Source organism: Asterias amurensis, chromosome 1, assembly GCF_032118995.1.
Source record: "Asterias amurensis chromosome 1, ASM3211899v1".
NCBI classification, from domain to species: domain Eukaryota; kingdom Metazoa; phylum Echinodermata; class Asteroidea; order Forcipulatida; family Asteriidae; genus Asterias; species Asterias amurensis.
In genome coordinates, this window is record NC_092648.1 from 7,099,013 (window position 1) to 7,120,544 (window position 21,532).

Below are 21,532 nucleotides of genomic sequence, written 5' to 3' on the forward strand. Positions count from 1 at the left end.
TAATGCAAAATATAATCTGCATCCCCTTGAAACAAAGTCGCATCCCCTTCTTGAGAAAACCCTCACGTTTGGGACTGGGTGTAATTACTGTAAAATAGAATCCGCATCCCCATGGAACAAAGTCGCAACGCCTTCTTGAGAAAACCTTTACACGCTTGGGACTGGGTGTATACTACACCTAGGTTTGTTAATTTATGTATATGTTGAGATACACCAAGTGAGAAGACTGGTCTTTGACAATTACCAATAGTGTCCACTGTCTTTAATGCTCTCGAAAATAAATAACTGCACTCAACAATCTGCATTCGAAAGAAAAAAATTAACATTTTAAATTAGTGCGTAAAATTTTTAAATGGTCCAACTGTTGGTATTTTTTTTTTTTTTTTTGCACCAGTACGAACAAGATATACATTTAGCCTATTAATGTAATTATGCATTTGGATTTCGTTTTAAATCGCGGACGATCTCCGACGATTTTCTGGCGGTTGCTCATCGTCACGCATCGTCACTACACCGCTCCGGCGCGGAGTACTAGCCCGCCTATCTTACCTAGCGCCACCTACGTTGAAATTAATCTCATTCGACTCTCGCGACGTAAACTGCTCGGTCCCACACAGGCGACTCGTGTGTAAAGTCAGCCACGAAATGCAAGTAAAAATACGACCCAACTACAAACTCATCTTTGTGTCATTCTTCTTCCTTGTGACGGCACTTCTAGTATTTTTGTCTTTTCACGATGCTTCCTTGTTTAGCTGGAACTCAAATAAAGACACTGACAAGAACAAACTCATGTCCTTCTTCCGTCAAGACGATCAACCATTTGATGATGACGTGTACAGCAGTGCCAATATTGGCATTGACAATGTTGATGATGTTAGCAATAATAATATCTTAAACTGGTTGCAGGAAGATAAGCAACTCGCTGCCAACAAGGATGACTTTTATGGAGTGATGTTTGATGCTGGCAGTACTGGAAGTAGGATACATGTTTATCACTTTAGAAACCGTTCGGAAGGTCAGTTTTTGCATCGCAACTGAACTATGAATGATGTATGTAGGACGAATATTGGTTATATTAATTATTATTAACCCATAATAAGGTTTATCGCGAATCAGAAACGCAATGCATTGTGGGAAGGAATATGGGACGGTTTCTATGCAGTTTCTACAACTTGCGCACTCAACGCCTTTACCTTTGTGTGGGTTCAACAGCGCCCTCTATTGATATTTTGCTATTCGCGATAAACCTTATCCACCGATGATTGTGTGTTAAGCAGAGTAAATGTAGGCCCTATACTCAGTACTTGTTTATTTTTACGTTTACGTTGGTTTACTCAGCAGAGTCCACAACTGTTTGGACGTAAAGCTAAGGTTGGTTGATTGGTGCTCAAGCAGTAGGAATACAAGTGACTCCAGGCTAACAAAAAGGGCCTGAAGAAAAAAGAGGTGCTATACCGTATACGTGTAATATTATAATGAACGGTGGCAATACAACTGTGCAGGACATCAGACAGGGTGGTGCAAATAAAAACAGCTTCCACTGCTCAAAGGCTAGCAGCTACTCCTTCCCGGAAGGCCATCTGAGATGGAGCATTGAGGACAATCCCAGGGTGTTCCACATTGAGACAGTCTGGGGGAAGAAGGAGAATCCGCAAAGCTGGGTGCGGCTTGTAATGAGTTGGAACTTGTTTGGGTGGTATGATCTCGTGCTGCTGGGAGGCATTAGTGTGAGGTAGACTGCAGGATCGATGGCAACTATGTTATGGTGGATTTTGTAGAGTAAGGTTCTAGGCTTGCAGTTTGTCGTCTCCATTCTAGGGTTTTCCATTGAAGATCTTGTAACATTTTGGATACACTTTCCGTTCGGTGGTACTCATGGAAGACAAACCTGGCTGCACGGCGCTGGATTTTTTCTTCTCTGGTGATGTCTTGCTTAGTATGACGGCTCCAGACAGTGCTACAGTACTCTAAATGAGGTGTGACGAGGCCAGTGATGCTTTTTCCTTGATCTTTTGTGAGCAGCTCCTCAAGTTGCGACGAAGCAGGCCTAGAATTGTATTGGCTTTGCATGTTACCTTGTCAATGTGTTTTGCCAAGACATGTCGTTCGAGAATGTAAGGCCGAAATAAGGGTATTCTGAGACAGAAGATAGACAGTCGTCTCCCAGTTGGTATTGTGTATTTATAATCTTGACATTTTTTAATGTTGAACTGCATCTGCCAGTCTACTGACCATTGATGAATACGATCGAGATCCTGCTGCAAGATGTCACTGTCATTGGATGAGGTGGATCTATAAATTAGGCAGTCATCTGCAAACAGACGTGGTTTAGAGGTGATCCTGGTTGGCAGGTCATTGATGAAAATGAGGAAGAGGAGTGGTCCGAGGACAGTTCCCTGTGGAACCCCCCCGATAATACTGGGGCCCAGTCTGAAGACTGGCCATCTGTGACAACACGTTGGGAGCGCTGTGTCAAGGAGTCTTGTGAACAAAAAAGTGGCATGTTACTCAGGTGGGATTCAAAACCACGACCCTTGCAATTCTAGAGCAGTGTCTTACCAACTAGACTACCGAGGTTGCCTAGTAGCTAGAGGCTAGAGGCAGTTCGAATCCTAATTGTACACATCGGTCACTGGTGTAAAAATAGGTAAAAACCAAAATCAATAATATTCTTTATCCCCGATGCAAATTTAACATCTCTTAATCGTTGTGGTACCCGCTGCCAAAACTTACGCTTGGCACTACCTCTAGCTACGGGGCAACATCGGTTGTCTAGTTGGTAAGACACTACTCTAGAATGGCAATGGGTTTTTTTTTAAAGAGGAGGATGAGGGCCTTTTTATTTATTATTTTATTTATTTTTTCCAAGACGGCCGCTTAGTACTTATAATCAAATAGGCCACAAATTCTTCAGTTTGAAACACTGCAAACTTATTTTATATCTTTTTGCAAATAGGCCTAAGGACCCGTGTTAACAGGGTTGGATTATTACACTAAAAAAATTGGCTAGTATCTGGTAGGCATTTACTAATATTGTTTCATGAAACAGACGGTGCCTGTGATATTTTTTTCACAGGAATCGGGGAAAGTACTGAGTACATGTATACAGTGCTAACACACATCAGTATATGGGTAAAAACCAAAATTAATATTCTTTATCCCAGCTGCCAAAACTTAGGGTATGAACTGCCTCTAGCTACCGGGCAATCTCGATAGTCTAGTTGGCAAGACACTGCTCTGTCCTCATTAGTTTCACATAAAATGACCAAAATCGTTTGGGTTGTTCCATCAAGCTGCCTCCAATGATATTGTTGACATAGTAACTGTGGACATTTTTATGAACACACTTTAAAAGACATGGTTGTGGTATTTGCGAAATTTGCTTCGCAACCATCACCTGTGTGTGTACATGTACTTCTAGCTTTTTTGTATAGACTGTATCATACAAGCTGTTTCGGACATTGGTCCAATTCTTGTTAACTGAGTTTTGTTCAGGATTTGAATTCAGGAACTCCTTCGTAAGATTATTTCATCAATTGCTTGAGGTTTTCAGGGTCAGCTTTGTTGAAGTTGTATACCTTTCTTGGTGGTTCATGGCGTGTTGTTGCTCTCATGTTAATATGGTGTTGTTGTCTGATATCTCTTGGTTGCTTTGCACACCACAAATGAGCTGCAGAAAGGTACATGTAGTTATGACTAAATCCAAGATGCTATTCAATAAAGGTCTGGTGACTGAACCAACCAGCTGGCAAAGGGAATTGTCTACCAACATATTCAAGACATTCTGGTGGACTCTGGATGTTCTTGAGCTGGTTAGGGTTCATGTTTCCCAACTAACTGGAAAGTTATAAAAGTCTACGATGGTGTTATATATGGTAATTTGCCTCAGTATTTAGGTAGTAATATAAGTTGCAAAAAATGTGACTTGAGTGAGGACATCTACATGTATCTATCTTCCAATAAGTACATTCCTCCAGAGGAGTATATACTTGGGTGCAAATGTGCTTGGTCACGGAAACAACAAAATGTATTTTTACCTCCTCCTATGCGACCGTCGGGAGGTGGGTCACGTTATTGCAACTACAAAAGGTGCAAACTGAAAATAAGGTGCAAGTAAAAAGATGTCTCTGGAATAAACTTCCAAATCACATCAGGGACACAACATCCTTCATCACATTCAAGGCACTTTTGAAAGCCCACTTGTTTCAGGAGGCCTACATGTACCATCAATGACTATTTTTCCTGTGATTTAGCGCCTTTGATTTAGGTGCTATAAAAATTTATTATGATTGATTGATTGATTGATTGATTGATTGATTGATTGATTGATCTGTGTGGTAGACATTCGGAGGGTGAGTGGATTCAGGTGGTTCCGGATGATCTCCAGTGACTTGAGCTGAAACCACGGTGGTTGGTAGGGCATTCCAGATGCGGATGACACTTGGGAAGAAGCTATGCTAGTATGAAAGTATTCTACAGTGATGTGTGAATTGTAGATAGTGGCATCTAGTCTTCTTCTTTCTTATTACAATGTAGTGTGGACCGCCAACGGCGTATTACGTACTCTGTGATGTGTGTACTGTGTGCTTCCATGGTGGAGACCAATATGTACAGTGCAGTGTGAGCTTAAAACAGCTGAGAGGACTGCATCTGCCGAGGTGCTGTCAACAAGTGTGAGGCAGTGCATTCCAGAGCCTAATGCCATCTAGAAAAAAATTGATCTTTGGTAGATTTGTGTTCTGGCAAACGGAACCAAGTATTAATGAGTACGACCACGAATCGTTAAAGTTGGTATAAGGAAGGACGTAGGGATGTCAACAAGTCCATTCACGATGCGGATCATTATTTCAGCTTTCGCATGGGCTCTTCTTTCCTGCAGGGATTGCCATCGCAGCTGTTCAAGCACAGCTGTTACACTGCTCGTTGTTCTAGAGGACAAACCTGGCATCCCTGCGCTGGACCATTTCCAGCTTGCTGATGTTGGCAGTGGTGCAAGGGTCCCAGATAACACTAGCATGCTCGATTATTGGACGAAGAAGGGTCATAGCACAGTATCTTCTCTTGGACATTGGTGGATGTTCCTTTGCAAGAAAGCCCGGGTTGAGTTTGTGTTTGAAGCAACTTTTGTGATGAATACGATCCCAAGGGATGTTATTGGCAGTCGCAGCCTCTTCTAGGGTGTGACTATGGATGTTATATGGCACATTGTTAATTTTGCTTTTATTTGTGTCGTGGAGAACTTTTTTTAATGAAATTCCATCTGCTAGTCATCCTCCCAATACTGTAACTGGTTAAAGTCTTACTGGAGTTTGATGGTATCGTCCTCACACTTGATCTTTTGACAAAGGACACAGTCATCAGCAAACAACTTGACTTATGATTCTGCTGATATTAAGTCAGGCAAAGAGATGGAGATTACCATAGTGATGTTGATTTGTATTGTGACATCACACTTTACTTAGCAACTACGATCAATTGGCAGTTAATATCAGGTCCCAGAGGTAGAGGGTGCACCAGTTCAAGCAGCCAACATTTTGTGAAGGAAGTTTTGTGTAGTTTACCAAACGTAATACAGGGGAGTCGAACCCAGTGGGACAACACGTAATGTTAGAGTGCTCCCTCTAGTTCTGTGTGACACTTACAGTCTGACAGTGTTCCTTTTTAGCTGTAGGTCTGATTGTACTGCACATGCTCTTTATTCCAGCCTGATGAAAGATGGAGCAGCAAATTTCTCTGACGCAAATCATTGTCATGTTGTTTGCATCAAGAATATTGCAAATAACGTCTCCAACAGTATCGCAAATGTTACAAACCACTTTTTAAAACTTACTTTGCCAACCATACAAGTTGCCTCATGAAATGTGATGCAATAGGCCTACATGGGAAGTCACTCAAGGCACATTGTCTAATCATGGTTTGACCAGTGTCATGTCATCAAGAATCAATCAAATTATTCAATAAATAAATGCATTATTCTTTGTCTGTATACTATAGGAAAGCCACCATTACTGAAATCAGAAGTCTTCAATAACACCAAGCATGGACTGGCAGATTTTGCAGATTCACCAAAAGAGGTGAGCTATTATTCATTTGAACAAAAAACAATGTGTTTTTTGTTTTTCTGTGTACATTTATCTGCCAAGTCTTTTTAAGTGAAATTTTAATCTCTACCAAACAATAGTTTTGTATTTTTTTAAGTATTCCCAAATCTTGTTTTTTCCCCAAAGATATTGTTAGAAATAAACTTGTATTTAAAGGCAGTGGACACTATTGGTAATTACTCAAAATAATTATTGGCATAAAACATTTCTTGGTGACGAGTAATGGGGAGAGGTTAATGGTATAAAACATTGTGAGAAACGGCTCCCTCTGAAGTGCCATAGTTTTCGAGAAAGAAGTAATTTTCCACAAATTTGATTTCGAAACCTCAGATTTAGAACTTGAGGTCTCGAAATCAACCATCTTAAACGCACCCAACTTCGTGTGACAAGGGCTATTTTTCTTTCATTATTATCTCGCAACTTCGATGACCGATTGAGCTCAAATTTTCACAGGTTTGTTATTTTATGCACATGTTGAGATACACCAACTGTGAAGGCTAGTCTTTGACAATTACAAATAGTGTCCACTGCCTTTAAAAAAATGATGATTTGTGAATGATTTGTGAATTTTAACTACTTGAGCATTCCCAAGCAAACAAATTGGGATTAGTTTGGCAACAGTTTAAAACAAAACATACAAGGAAATGCAACCCAAATCATACAGTGTAGAAGTGTAAAAGAGAACTTTCCATTCATGGCAGGCCTGGAATACATGGCATTGTCTCCGCTGCCCATTGTCTTGGCATTGGTACCCCTAGAAAGTTTCCCATTGACTTTTATATTTTCAAATGGAAGTGCCCCCTTTGCAAAATGAAAATGGCCTTGCCCTTTCAACATGTTCAAAGATGAAATGCCAGGCCTGCAGTCATGGTTAGGGGATAACCCATGGAGGAAGGAAGAGAAGGAGCTGGAACAACCGGCAAAACCGCAGAGTAACAAGGACAAAGAGTAACAAAAGAATACCCTGACAATGCTCCTGTCTATCCAGTGGAAAAAGATAGGAGACCTCCAGCTGGACGGCCGATTAACGAGCAGGATTAGGTCTTTTGTACAGAAGGTGTGGTACCGCCAGACTGCGCCGTTGCCTTCGTGTAAAGTTGAATCATTGGAGACAAGAATTGTGAATATACTGTATATACACGTTTTCATTTACCGTTTGTGGTGTTTCACGGAAACATTTTTTGTGACTTTCTTGTCACTAGCAGTGGTTCAAAATTTGGGTATTAGCACACAAGGGTGGTTGGTATTCAATTGTGGTTTTTTGATTTGGTGGGCGAAAGTGTACACAATTTTTATCAGGTCTCAAAAAAGTTGTTTTTCTGTATTATATCCATACGACATACGACACCATAGTTGAGAGTGAAGAACCAAGTGCGCACGCATAAACTCACATACGCCAGGTTGCCCATTGTCTGTATAAGGTATGTGGGTGATTTTGAGGTGTCCTTAAACAACCGCGGTACCATGGGTTTGACTTTTGAAGTCCCTTCGTTCGAGCTCCTTCTCTTCCTTCCTCCATGGTTAACCAAAGATACCAAACATGTGAGGTCTGGCAATTTACATTGTATGTCCAGCCCTAGATATCTTCAACCCAATCACTTAGCTATTAGTTGATGTACATAATGCTACATGCTATGAGCAGTATACACTTCACATTGCTGTTTGTTCCTTTATCTTGACTACAACATTTCTCTGATAGGCTGTAGAGGTCGTTCGTAATCTACTAGACATTGGAATGAAGAGTATCCCAACAGAGTTATGGTCGTCAACCCCAGTAGCCCTTAAAGCTACTGCTGGATTAAGACTTATCCCTCCTGAGAAAGCACAGCGCTTACTGGATGGTGTAAGTATCTTATAGTAGGACATTTCTAATCAGGATAGACATGTTTCAGAAAATAGCAACAACAAAAACGTTCATATATTTTTACTATAAAACAGTCAAACAGCAATGTGGAACAAGAAGAATTTGTCCCAATGGGAAAACACAGTCTGAGAAACCTATTGTCGTAACGCTTCTCTGATTGAAATTTTGGAATAAAACTGATATTTTTTACATTTATTGTAACCACGTTACCTTGAAGTGCTACATATGTTATTATACCATCGAAAGCTGCTGATTTCTGCTAAAAACATTCTGCTCAAGTAGCTGTTTAAATATCAGTTCAATTTAAGATTGATTACCAAACGTATACCTTCCCAAGTCTCATCATTTTTGGACTGGGACAGAATTGACTTTAGAGTTGCACTAAAATATGTGATGATAATTCTGGCACAGCAATTAGTGTTTAAGCACATAAATGTGTAGGCCTAAACATTTGTTTTTAATGGTTGTAAAAATGTAACCATGACTTAACCAAGTAAGATTATACAAAATGTTCTACAAGTATACTGTGATCTACTTTTTCTTTTAAAAGCTACAACCAATTATCTGCCAATGTGTGCTGAAATACTGGATTTGGCAGGAAAAAGTGGAAACCATCATGGCAGGCTATCAAACTCTCATAATCCTTATTTGTCAGACAAAATCATCAGGACTGTATTGGGATATTATGTAATAATAGCCCAGTGAAAGGAAGATTTCATGCATAGATTCCAGCACCTTTGTACAAGGCAAACAGAGCATTTAACAAGGAGTGCTCAATAGATAAGTGCAATAGGCATGTTATTAAGTCACCCATTATTGACTTTATGCCACACTGAATATTGCAGACATATTATCTCATCAAACTTGTGGCATCTAAAGGACGTTTTTAAAATGGGTTGACCAACTTACTGCAAGTTGCAGTGCAACAGTGTCTTTGATAATTGTGCTTAATAAGGAGTGGTTATAGTTGATTTTGGTTTGTTTCTACATGTACAGGTCTATGAGCTACTTTTACATTCAGGTCTTCACACGGAGAGTAAAAAACATACTGTGGCTATAATAGATGGAATACATGAAGGGGAGTTCATCTGGCTAACAGTCAACTTCCTTAGAGGTTAGTTTCTAAGTAGACATGCTATGTGTAAGCTCATGGCTGCTTATTGCAGTGTCGGCAGGCATATCACAAATCTGGTTTCAGTTCGTAGCTTGTTAAATAAATCTAAATGATGTTTGTGAGTACAGTGTATGTGGCAACAAAAACTGTTTCCCACTTTAATAACTTAACCATTGCTTTACCACTGACACCTAAGACATTGGTTTACAATCCTACTTTCTAACAACTGTGCAATGTTACAGATAGGGTTGTGCATCCTATGTTAAAACAGAACATGAGCCTTTCAGTTCCATTGATTTCAGGGTACCTGGGATTGTCTGTGCCAGCAAGTGTTTTAGGTCTTAAGACGATAACCAGTGTATTTTTTGTAGTCTGTCTCAGTCTCGGCCTCGGCCTGCAAAAGTCTTGGTCTTGGAAGGGTTGGGTCTCTGTCTCAGGATGACTGGTCTTATGTATTATTTGCTTATTTTGTCTTGTTTAACCAGAGAAGCCCCATCTGTTAACTGTTCTCTAGGGGCCTTGCAGCCGATTTCACGAAACTTTACGCAACTGCGTAAGTCCACTTGCGCAACGTTTATGGTGCAACTTACGCCATAAACATTGGGCAAGTGAACTTATACGCAGTTGCCTAAAGTTTTGTGAAATCAGCCCCTGGTCTTGGTTAGTCCTAGTCTTGGTCTTGACTGTCAATGTCCTGGTTGGACAATTAAGATTCATCCTGACCACAGCAAACAATGTGATTTTATGCACGGAAGGGACCTACTCGGCCAGTTTTTGGCATAGCGCCCTGTTACTTACAATCAAACTTCTTTATCTCACTTACACCCACACACATACACACGTGCATGCAAAGAAACACTACATGTAGTTGGTCTTTGTTCAGGGTATAAACGAACGAGTTGAATATCACTTTCAGCATGCCTATTTTCTACAGCAGACTATGAAGAAAACAAAATCACTGAATAAGTACTCAATATTTCATTTGTCAGGAGTTCTGGGGTCATTGGATCATGCCACTAACACCATGGGGGTGTTGGACCTTGGTGGAGGGTCGACACAGATAACATTTGCACCTCGGTTTGAGGAAACAATCCTGCAAGGGATGCCACTGGGATTGATCAAGACATTCCGATTTATGAAAGAGTCTTTCCAACTCTACACACACAGGTTTGATATGTTGATTAATTTCTACCTTGCTGTCATGTACTATGAACAAATACAATGCACTATATATAATTTCATAGTCTGAAAAGTTTTGAAGTCATAATAAAAGTAACCTTCCTATAAACATGGTTACATTTTCTAGTAAGTTGACCAACTATTTGAAAGCATTAATCTGCATGGATGAGTATAGTGGAACGTAGAGTGTTCTTCACTTGTTGGTTTTTGGAGGGCCCGCCTAAAATTTAAGGCTGCCCTGCTAAAGAATTGGCCGCCCTAAGTATTTGGCAAATCATGGATGAACACAATTTAAAACCGAGCGCGAAAGACTAGTTAATATAAGTTCTAAAATGAGTAACTGTGTTACTGAGCTCGCTGACTGCCAAACCACTGCATTGCAATTACCCTAGACCAACCGGTTTACCGAGAACATACATAGCTAGCTGACAGCCCGGTAGTTCTATTAATAGTACATGTGTTGCCTGTATAGCCTAAATCAAAGAACCTTATTGGTCCACTTCCACAAAAAGTTATGCATTATTCAGCCTGCCTGTCGAAACCGGAACTGTATGGCCGATAAATAGTCTTGCAACAAGAATACTGCTTTGAGTGTTGTCGATTACCAGGGAAGTATTACAGGTACCGTACACGCTTCTTTGATCTGAGCCACCTACTCTTTTCTTCCCTTAGGCATAAAAAAAAATGTTATGTTGGCGTAACCCGACCTACCCTAAACATACGATCGACCCTGGATATTTTATCAAGGGAAGAAATTTATTGATTAAAATCTATTAAAAACATCTAAATAAAATAAATGTCATCAAGAGTTTAAAAATATACTATTTGTTGTGTGTAGCCATGTTTTGTTTTTTTATCGTGTATACTACTGGCACAATTAGAAAACATGTAATTTTCGTTGCTGGGAGGGAAAAAAACAAAAACAATCCCTACCTACCCTATATTTTGGGGCCCGTTACGTCAACACAAGTTTTTTTTATGCCTTATTTAAGACTTTGCAAACACTCTTACGTACCCTTTGGTCTACAGTGGGAATCTTTCATCCTACGGCTTTATATAATTCCAATTGTATGCAAGTTAGTCCCACGCATGTACAGTAAATGTAAATTCATTAGTCATGCTGAGGGTTTCACAGTTTTGTGCCAAAAAGGTAGAATATAATAATTTATTGTTGTGCTATTGAAGGGATTTAATTAATTTGGTGCTTATTTAAATTTGACATTTGACATCTCCCATTTGTCCCCAGTTACCTTGGTCTTGGACTTAAGGCAGCTCGCCTGGGGACCATGAAACTTGAAGAGCAGAATGAGACTTCCCATATTACCAGTACTACTATTCATTTAAATGATTACTCAAGTAAGTCATTAACATTGTTTAACCTTTAACCTTTATGAGTAACCAACACAGCTCTATCGTCATGTACTAAGGTTTTTGAGCACTGTTTTGCTGTTGTATAAACAACATGCATAATGCATAAGAAGTGACAATAGCGACGATTAAAGATTATTTTCAAGAAGAAAATCACGAGTTGCAATTACGGAGTAAATACAGAGGAAGAATCGCAACTTATTCTCTTCTACCTGATATATTTAACAACTGTGATCATGGCAGTGAAAGTCTGAGTAAGGAGAGGAACAGATCTGTGAGATTTGTTTTTTAGCTTGAGCGATGAAGTTTTAAATAATTAATTGACTTAGTTGAAAAATTTCTTTGTAGAAAATTTGAATGAAAGCCCTCTTTTCACCATGACTGGGCCAGTCCCTTGATGTCTTTAATCTGCCGCTGTATACAGAAAGCAGCTTATTCTCTTGTTATCTGGATCTTTGTCAGACAAAAGGATTTAGTGGTTAAACATGATTTTCTCAAAATATGTGATTTTGGTCGTGGTGGATTTGGCAAGTCTTGAAATTGATGACAATGTTCTTAATCTTTAAAACCTACAGGGAGCAACTTTTCCACCGTGTGTCTTCCAGCCAACATGAAGGCTGATTGGGACTTTGCTGGTACATCGTACACTGCATCCTCATCCAACAGCCAAGAAGTGACTAATTTATTCAACATTTGCTCCAAGGTCACCAAGCAATTCATGGCTGATCAAGTCTTCAGGCCAAGTGAAATCCAGAACCGCAGTTTCTATACTTCTTCATACTTCTTGGGAAAAGGGGTTGAGAGTGGTCTCATAGGTAAAGTAAAATCCGGTCAATATATCTGTCATGTTCAATATTTTGAAGAAAACAATATTTTTTCGTATTCCACTCGCACTTGTGTGATAACTTATAGTATTTAGTTTCTTCTACATGTATTATCTATACTATTAAAAGCGTAACCCGCGCCATCTTGGATTGAAATTAGAAGGTTCAGTGGCATGGCATCCTTGTGGAAATCAACACGGTTAAGTGTGTGGAATTCAATACGTTTGTGTGGTTTCAGACGTCGGGTTGCAAGTCTACAAAACCCTGACCCAAACTCCCACTTACAAGTCATCTGATTGGAGAAAGTTTGGGCAGTGACCGTGTGTCAACCACTGGTCGATGTTGTTACCAGACTTCCTAGAAATCTTTCTGACAGGCGACTCATTGGACAGTGTTTCGCAGATGGTTCTCCGGATTGGTTCACTCATTGCCCCTTGCCCGCCCACCCGCCATTCGATCCGCCCTTTTTGGTCGGGTTACTTTCATGTTGTACTAAGCATGGTTCTCCGGATTGGTTCATTCATTGCCGCGCAGGGTCGAAAGGGTCGAAGAGGCGAGGTGCCAGGACAAAACCGAAACAAATCTCACGAATTTGCATTGAATGAATGAAGTAACTCACAGATTGATGTTTCGCAGGCGACCATGTGTCAACCACTGGTCGATGTTGTTATCAGACTTCCTAGAAATCCTTCTGACAGGTGACTCATTTGTTGAAAAGATTAAATGGAGAATATTTATAAAAAAGCATCCACTTCCAAATGGCATGAGAATTATCATGATGGACAAGGATGGAATCAAACGGAAGCTTAATAATTTGGAAACATTGGGTAGGGCCGGCTATAGGTTGGAAGGTGTCTAAGGGAACTTTACAATTAATAACATTTTGGAGTTGGGGGGGGGGCTTACACAAAGAGCCTAACCTCTACCTTACATTCTGGTCAGTGTATTGTGAGTGGTGTGTTGTCTGGTTTTGAGACAGGCCACCTGTTGCTTGGTGAAGGAGGTCGCCGTGGGACCACTTTAGGTTGAATGTGGGTGGCGACCTCGGACTTACAATAATCTCCATACAGAAATTGCACTATTGATGCAAAACGTATCTTGCTGTTTTTAAACTATTGACACTATCTTTTGCCAGTAAACTCAAATGAGTACATGAATACCGTTTTAGAATACGGTCTGTTCATGGCGGTATAGTGTTGCAGTTTCAGAGTTTACCCCATCACGGAAGTTTGTGAAACTTATCACGTACGTCAAAGGCTGTTTTGAAGCTGTAAAAAAGAACTTTGCATTTGGTCAAAGTTGTTAAGCAAAACGACATTAAGTTTCCTTTTGAATAAGTCCATTCACACAATTGGTTAGAGCAGTGTGTCAGTCAGGTCTCAGAATGTACATTTTGCCTAATCCATTTTGTAGCCTAATTTAGCAATCGGCCCGTCGGGTTGGTTACTGGAGATAATATTAACAAAAGAGACCTCATGCAGCTGAATGGGGTACATTTTTAGGAGTTTGTATATTGACCCAAACTGGACGTAACAAACCCTAAAAATAACTTGACATGCTTTCTGAAAGTGAAATAAGTTAGAGAAAATTAAGGAGTGAGGACGAATTTATCGTTTTTATTTAGTTTGTACGATATAGGGTTCCAGAGATATGGGATGTATGGAGGTTTGTTCCTAGAGCAGCGTGAACATGAACGCCGTCAGAAATTGTGTCGTTTTTTCGCGAGATGCAATAAGCCCAAAGTGACAATAAACAAAACACTTTTTTGACATTCACGTTTAGTGCTCCCGTAACGTGCAGCCTATTGACCATAAAGTTTACAAGACCAATTCAGATGAGAATAAACTAAAAAGAGGCCTACGCTCTTACCGCCCCCCCCCCCCCCCCCGACAAAAAACCAAAAAAACAGTAGATAAATTAGATTTGTGGCACACAGCATGTTCCGAAAACTCGCTTTACTTATAGTGCTGTAGCAATGCTATGTATCGTGGGACGTGAAAATGTCATTTTTTGACGATGTTTTTAAAAAGGAAATGCAAGCATTATAAATGTATATTGAGTGTGTGGGGAAAGTTTTGGTAGTGTAGTACAAAAGAAACTTTAGTTATTGCTGGCTAACGGTCAGTTTCACCTATCAACGCTGATTTGAAAAACGTATAGCGTTAAGGAGGCCCAAAATATTAGACCCCTATAAGGCTCACGGGGGAGCCTTATAGTTTCTAGAAGTATGCATAAGGTACGTCGTCTAACCCAAAACGAGGTGGGCGCAGCCACTGCAAGTAGTGGCGGACGTGCGCAATAGCTTCATTTTGGGTTAGAATTATGACGCCATGCATAAATATTAAGAGAGGCGTATAACACCCTCACCCACATTACATTTCGAAATATATGTGTAAAGGATTTTCATCATCTAGCAGGGTGCCGCGCGAAGCGCGGCATCCCGCTAGTCTTTTATTAAAGGTTTTGCATATGTTTTTGACATGCTTATAAATAGGTTCCTTGCATAAGCTGCCATTACTGAGGTCAACATCATCATTTGGCAAAGGCTAGCATCTGTGGCCGCCTCATCCTCAAATTGCACTAGGGGTTCTGTTCTCTTTCAATCACTGAGGTCAAGCAATAGAAAGATGCATGTGTACTGGCCACACAACAATCTCAGCTCATGATAGGTCCTCATTTGAACTCAGTGTCAGCTGCTGAAGTCTATTATGTCATTCTTTTGTAAATTATTTTCCAGATAGAGAGTTTGGAGGGATTATTCAAGTTAAGGAGTTCGGAACAGTTGCTATAAAAGGTAATGTTTGTCACACTAGAACTGTTTAAGAATTTCAGGTCATTTGAGTCCCTACAAATTAATGGATTTAATTTTAGATTTGTTTGATATTTTTTAGAATGATCAACATTTGACGACTGAGATCCATTGCTCTGCCCTGTATGTAATGCATTGACTGATCTGAAATATTAACACACAACAAAATGGTGGATTATTTGCTTGAACATTGAGTTGAACATAAATGTTGTTTTCTTGTTGTCATCATCCAGCTTGTGGGGACTTTGATGCTGCTAACCCATTTCTATGCATGGACTTGGTCTACATAAATACCTTACTTACCCATGGTTATGGCTTCAATGCTGATACAGAGCTAGTGGTAAGTAAATACAAGAATCCATGTTACCCTCAGCGCCGAGCATGTTTGAAAGTCTTGATGGATGCATGCACGAATGCGCATTGCCTTGGGGACTCATTCATTTTCATGCATTAATGTCCTGCAGAATAGACACATGGATTCCTAGTCTAAAACACACATTTTTTGTCGTTTAAGAGAAATGTTTTTAAGTGTTCCAATTTCAATAAACAAACAAACATTCATTCTGGGTGATGTACACAAAACTGTCATCCTTTCAATGAGAACTACTTAACCCATCAACTCTAAAATTGCTTTCCTTTTTGTCTTTAGATGAGTGAACAGATCCGTGGATTTGACATAAGCTGGGCATTAGGTGCAACCATTGACCTTCTTCATACACACTGGGACAACACTGGACATTTATAATACATAAAGTATTTCATCTTCTTTTCTTGGCTGTAAAAGTCTCTACTTTTTTATAAAACTCTTTTTTACACTTAATGTTTCAGACTCTTTTAAAGTAATATTATTTGTTCTGTGCAATAATTTACTGTCTTTTTTTCAATTTGAAATGAAATTTTACTCATGCTACAAACAGTACTTAACTTCTATCCGTGCGCAGGCTCATATGTGTGAAAAGGTTTTAATACTTATATACAAACTTGCAGGGATGACAAATTTCCAAATGTGTATGTCAGCCTGATGGAAATTGTTTTTGTTCTCTCTTTAGATATAGCAAAATCATGTTTTTTATATTTTTTTCTAGTTTACTGTTGAGGTGAGTGTGTCAGATTATTTTTTTTTAACTGAAGTGATGACCAAAAGGTGCGAAGATAACCATCATGCATGTAAATGTATCCCAAAATTATGGATCGGTTATATTTTTGTTTGTGCGTCTGTAAAAGTGTTTCTTGTATACATGTCTTCCAGCATTAACTGGTTAGCTAGGTAGTCCCAAAGTCACATGATTGGGCCTATTGTTGATTCCAGTTTTAAAGCTTCCGTACGTTTATATGTTTGTTTGTAATTTATAGCTCTATTTTATCTTTTAACATATATATATTTGTATTCAACAATATTTGGATCACTGTTTGGCAGAAATGATGATGTGAATAAAGTTTATGGTTTATTTAATTAAATAAAAGTGAGTTTGGGGAGTTTGAGTGGGTGGGGTAATGTATGTTAGTTTGGTTATGTTCTATTTTGTGTAGGTTATTTGTTGAATCATACGATAACCATATCAGGGAACTGTTGTTGCTTTTGTTCAATATTGAGACATATTAGTCTTGATTGATACATTATCAGGAAAATAGTTCATGAAACATTTTGGGGTTTTCAGTACAGTGTGCAATGGGCAAGTTGAAATGAATGTTTATGTTTTGTTCACATTTAATACAGCTCAAGCTACAGTCGAGTAAAATGCTCATTTACAAACATTTCTATAACTGATGTTTCCTCGTTGAATGAAGGTCTCATCATTGCATTTGGAATGAAAACAAATCATTCATCAGTTTTGAAAAGAAACAGAATAAAACCAACCTGCATACTTTCCACTCTGTGACACTCAAAATAATAAACAGCAATGTAATCGGTGTTTAAATTATGACAGTATTTCAGACAGTTTTTTATTATTAATTTAATTTATTTTAAATGCAACTATTTTTGCACCCAACACTGGGCACATTCAGGGTCTGCTTAACAAATTACTTCTGTCATTATGTTGATTTTTTTATTATTTTTAGGACAATGGTTTTTTAACAGTAACCATGGTAACTTTACTCCCATCTTTTAGTTTTTAATGAAAGTACCGGGAATCAAGCTGTGAAAATGTTACTGTACAAAAAGTGCTACTTGATGATATTAGTTTTTATTTGGTTTTAAATGCATGGAGGTAGAAACCTTTTGCCTGCTTACTTTGGCAGTTTTAGATATTTGGCTAGTTTGTCCAGTTCTTATTTAATTTGGGAATCTTTTGGCCAGATTTGATGATATGTATTTTAAAATGTTTGGCTGTATTTTAACTGCAATCTGTGAGTTTTATAATTACATGAACTGATTCTCAATACTGAATAAGGGGCCAGACTAGGTTGGATACCAGTCTACAGTCACATCTGGTGAAGGACTCTTAGAAATCTCAGAGGGTTTACTCTGTTAAAGAGGAAAAAGTGCGTTGAAATTTGGGAACATGGGGGGATACCCGACTGCGCCAATCAGGCACAATGAAGCATTGAATTAATTTCCAAAATGGCGAGAGCTAAACATCGACACAAGTTCAGAAACTGTGAAAGCTTATTTTGTAGACATTTCTTTTGTAGTTAAAGACACTGGACACTATTGGTAATTGTCAAAGACAAATCTTCTCACTTGGTGCATCTCAACATATGCATAAAATAACAAACCTGTGGAAATTTTGACTCAATTGGTTGTCGAAGTTGCGAGATAATAATGTGAGACTTGGAAAATACCCTTGTCACACGGAAGTTTTGTGCTTTCAGATGCTTGATTTTTGAGACCTCAAATTCTAAATCTGAGGTCTCGAAATAAAATTGGTGGAAAACTACTTCTTTCTCGGAAAACTACGTCACTTCAGAGGGAGCCGTTTTTCACAATGTTTTATACCATCAACCTCACCCCATTACTTGTTACCAAGTAAGGTTTTATGTTAATAATTACTTTGAGTAATTACCAATAGTGTATACTGCCTTTAACTACCCAGCCACAAGTTTTGCCAACCTTGGATGGCATGGCAGAGTTTGGGTAACTTTCACTGCAACAAATATTTATCAAAGCTCTACAGTATACCTACTTCACTGATAAATCAATTGTGCTACTCGGTACAAAAAGTAAATATTGTGATGTTGACTCGAGCGGTGTAAAGTCTTCGCTGCAGCTGGGTTTAACATCTAGTTTCTGTTAGGAACTGACACACCAAAATAACTGACTTGAAGCACCGTCTCTTTTAACGTTATTAATAATCATGCCCTGGGTTTACAATTACTGACCTGCTCACTGCCTCTATTCATCATTAAACACGTTTAAATGCTTCATTAAAAAGGGCAACCATGTGTCAATCCAGTTGTACAATTTGCCATCCATACAAAATGATGGTAAAAGTTTGTAAATAAAGGAAGGTTTTTAAATAACTTCACCAAATGCATCAGGGAAGTATGAAAAACAAATTACAAAAACAATATTTCTGTCATAAATCTTCTGTTGAATAAATATGCACATGTTTAATATATTTGTGTGAGGTTATTGGAGGCATTGCATGGAAGGATACAAAAAAATACCTTTTCACACTACAGAGCCATTTCCTGGGAAATAAACTCCTGGGAAAATACCACGGCCACCCCAGCAACCATTCTCACTATCCCAATTTGGTAACTCCTGGAAGAACTATTTCCCAGGAATATGCTTCCATGGTTTTATGACCAGGTTCAGCGACTTGTAGGATTGGGTAAAGTGTTCTATTAAAGACACTGGACACTATTGGTAATTGTCAAAGACCAGTCTTCTCATTTGGTGTATCTCAACATATGCACAAAATAACAAACCTGTGAAAATTTGAACAAAATTTGGCGTCGAAGTTGCGAGATAATAATGGGTAAGTTCGAATAACTTCCCTGGGTCTTCCCCCGGTATGTTCGAATAGCTGTGACGTCATTCCAGGGCTCACCCGGGTCAGCCCCAAGTGCCCTGCTTGTGGAGTGGGTCACTTGGGGGCTGGCCCCAGGTGCATGACAGCACCATGAGAGGGTGAGAGATCGTTCGATTAGCTCAATGTCAGGGGCTCCCCCGAGTGAGCACCACGGGGTCGACACAGGGAAGCTAATCAAATGCACCTAATGGAAGAAAAAACACCCTTGTCACACGAAGTTGTGTGCTTTCAGATGCTTGAAATTGGGACCTCAAAATTTAATTCTGAGGTCTCAAAATAAAATTTGTGGAAAACTACGATTTTTAAGAGGGAGCTTTTTCTCAAAATGTTTTATATTATATAACTGACATACAGATCCTTGTCATTTGATTGGTGGAACTTACTTCATGTGACATTCACTATTACTCCCATCCGCACCGGCGATCAAAAAGACCTATTCGCCCATGGGGAACAGCATTTCCCATTCAACAGTTAGGATCATCCTTGTTCCCAATGTTTTTGAGCAGTACAGCGCCGCCGGGCCGCTGCTAAAACCTGTGCAAAAGGTTGTGATCCGGTTTGTGCATTGTTGCTGCTACTCGGCGCTATATGATTTGTGGTTGTCAGTAATTTGTGTGATTTTTCATAATGTTATACTTTTAAAATACATCAAATGACAAGGATCTATAAAACAAATATTGAGTGGCTTTAATTAGTGGAATGGAAGGAATATTATCGCTCGGTAAAATTTGGACTGTTCCATTTCACGAGGCGAAAGTCAAAATTTGACCTTGCGATAATATTGCTCCCATTCCACTCTGAGCCACTCAATATTTGTATACTATCAACAGCTCTCCATTGCCTGTTACTAAGTAAGTTTTTATGCTAACAATTATTTTGAGTAATTACCATTAGTGTCCACTGCCATTAAACGAACACGTTGCCTTGGATCGGCCGAGTTGGTCTTTGAAAAGCGTTCTGTAACCATTTGTTATAAAACCATTATGGTTAGAAAGATGTTGTATAAGTAGAATACAATGATCTACACAAATATGCCTTGAAATTGCGTAGTTTTTGTTTTACCTCGTCGATTAACATGGTCGGCCATTTATGGGAGTCAAAAATTTGACTCCCATAAATGGCCGACCGTGTTAGTTCGCGACGTAAAATGAAAACCGTGCAATTTTGAGTGATACTTGTGTGGATCATTGTATTCTACTTTTAAAACATCTTTCTAACCATATCGATTTTATAACAAATGGTTTCAAATTCTTTTTATAGACCACATCGTCCGATCCAAGGCAACGTGTTCCTTTAAAGGAACATTACAAAAATTGTGAGAAAAAAACTTGTCTAAGATCACAGATTTACATAAAACAAACACGGTCTCATAATGATAGTACACAGCATCCCTTGAAATATTTGTCTGAAATGTCATATTTGGCATGTTTGGTGAGACATTGGCGAGTTTTTTATTTTTTATTTTTTTAAAGCCATTGTACACTTTCGGTAAACAGTATTGTCCAAGTCCCACACTTCGCGTATCACAAGTTATATATAAAATAACAAACCTGTGAACATTTAGGCTCAATCGGTTATCGGAGTCGGGAGAAAATAACGGGAAAACCCACTTTTGTTTCCGCACGTTTCGCCGTGTCATGACATACGTTTAAAATAAATCTGTAATTCTCGCTATCGAGAATTGATATTGTTTTAATGTTTTCTCAAAGAGTAAAGCATTTCATGGAATAATATTTCAAGAAAAGTCTTTCACCATTACCTTCTGTAAACCCTGCAAGTTATTTGTAAATCTGTGAACTTTTTTTTTTCCCTGTACCGAAAGTGTATGGCTTTAATCGATATCATGCAAAATGTGTTACTTGTTTTTCACTTTTTTTCTTGTCATGCAAAATGTGAAATCGTTTTTCCACTAATTTCTCGTCACCAAGAGGGACATTGGATCTCAAACTTCTACAGTCAGTTTTTGTATATGTATGGTGGTTTACATCAAGTTCTTAAACTGCCAGCAATTGTTTGTTTGCAAAAACCATCTCTGTAATGTTACTCTACCTGGAAAGTGTGTTGACTTGACATGCACTGGCTATTAGTTTTACAGTTTGTTTATAAATATTGTTTATATTGTTTATCAATCGCTTATTCAGATTTATTGTTCCATCCGGTTTACCTCTGGCCAATTTTTAAATGTTTAAATTAAATTTGTTTCTAGGTTGACGAAACTTATCCAATAAAAATGGTTTTGTTTTGTTTTACAGCTCAAATTTTATGGCCTTTGTGCCAAGGTCAAAGTGGCATTGCC

At 38.8% G+C, this 21,532-nt stretch overlaps 1 protein-coding gene across 1 annotated transcript; it reads left to right on the forward strand.

Annotated features, from left to right (window-relative positions):
- The first annotated feature begins 599 nt into the window (after positions 1-599).
- Positions 600-21,448, forward strand: LOC139944366 (ectonucleoside triphosphate diphosphohydrolase 5-like). Its single transcript, XM_071941373.1, has 10 exons — positions 600-1,015; positions 5,995-6,074; positions 7,801-7,944; positions 8,962-9,079; positions 10,069-10,246; positions 11,505-11,614; positions 12,202-12,441; positions 15,188-15,244; positions 15,493-15,599; positions 15,909-21,448. The coding sequence occupies exons 1-10, from the start codon at positions 646-648 to the stop codon at positions 16,002-16,004; spliced, it is 1,500 nt and encodes a 499-aa protein (XP_071797474.1). The 5' UTR covers positions 600-645; the 3' UTR covers positions 16,005-21,448.
- Positions 21,449-21,532: the final 84 nt, after the last annotated feature.

Coding starts and splice junctions, on each gene's coding strand:
- LOC139944366 (XM_071941373.1), top strand. CDS start 646: ATGCAAGTAAAAATACGACCCAACTACAAACTCATCTTTGTGTCATTC. Junction 7,945..8,961: donor CACAGCGCTTACTGGATGGT/GTAAGTATCTTA, acceptor CTACATGTACAG/GTCTATGAGCTACTTTTACA. Junction 15,245..15,492: donor CGGAACAGTTGCTATAAAAG/GTAATGTTTGTC, acceptor GTCATCATCCAG/CTTGTGGGGACTTTGATGCT.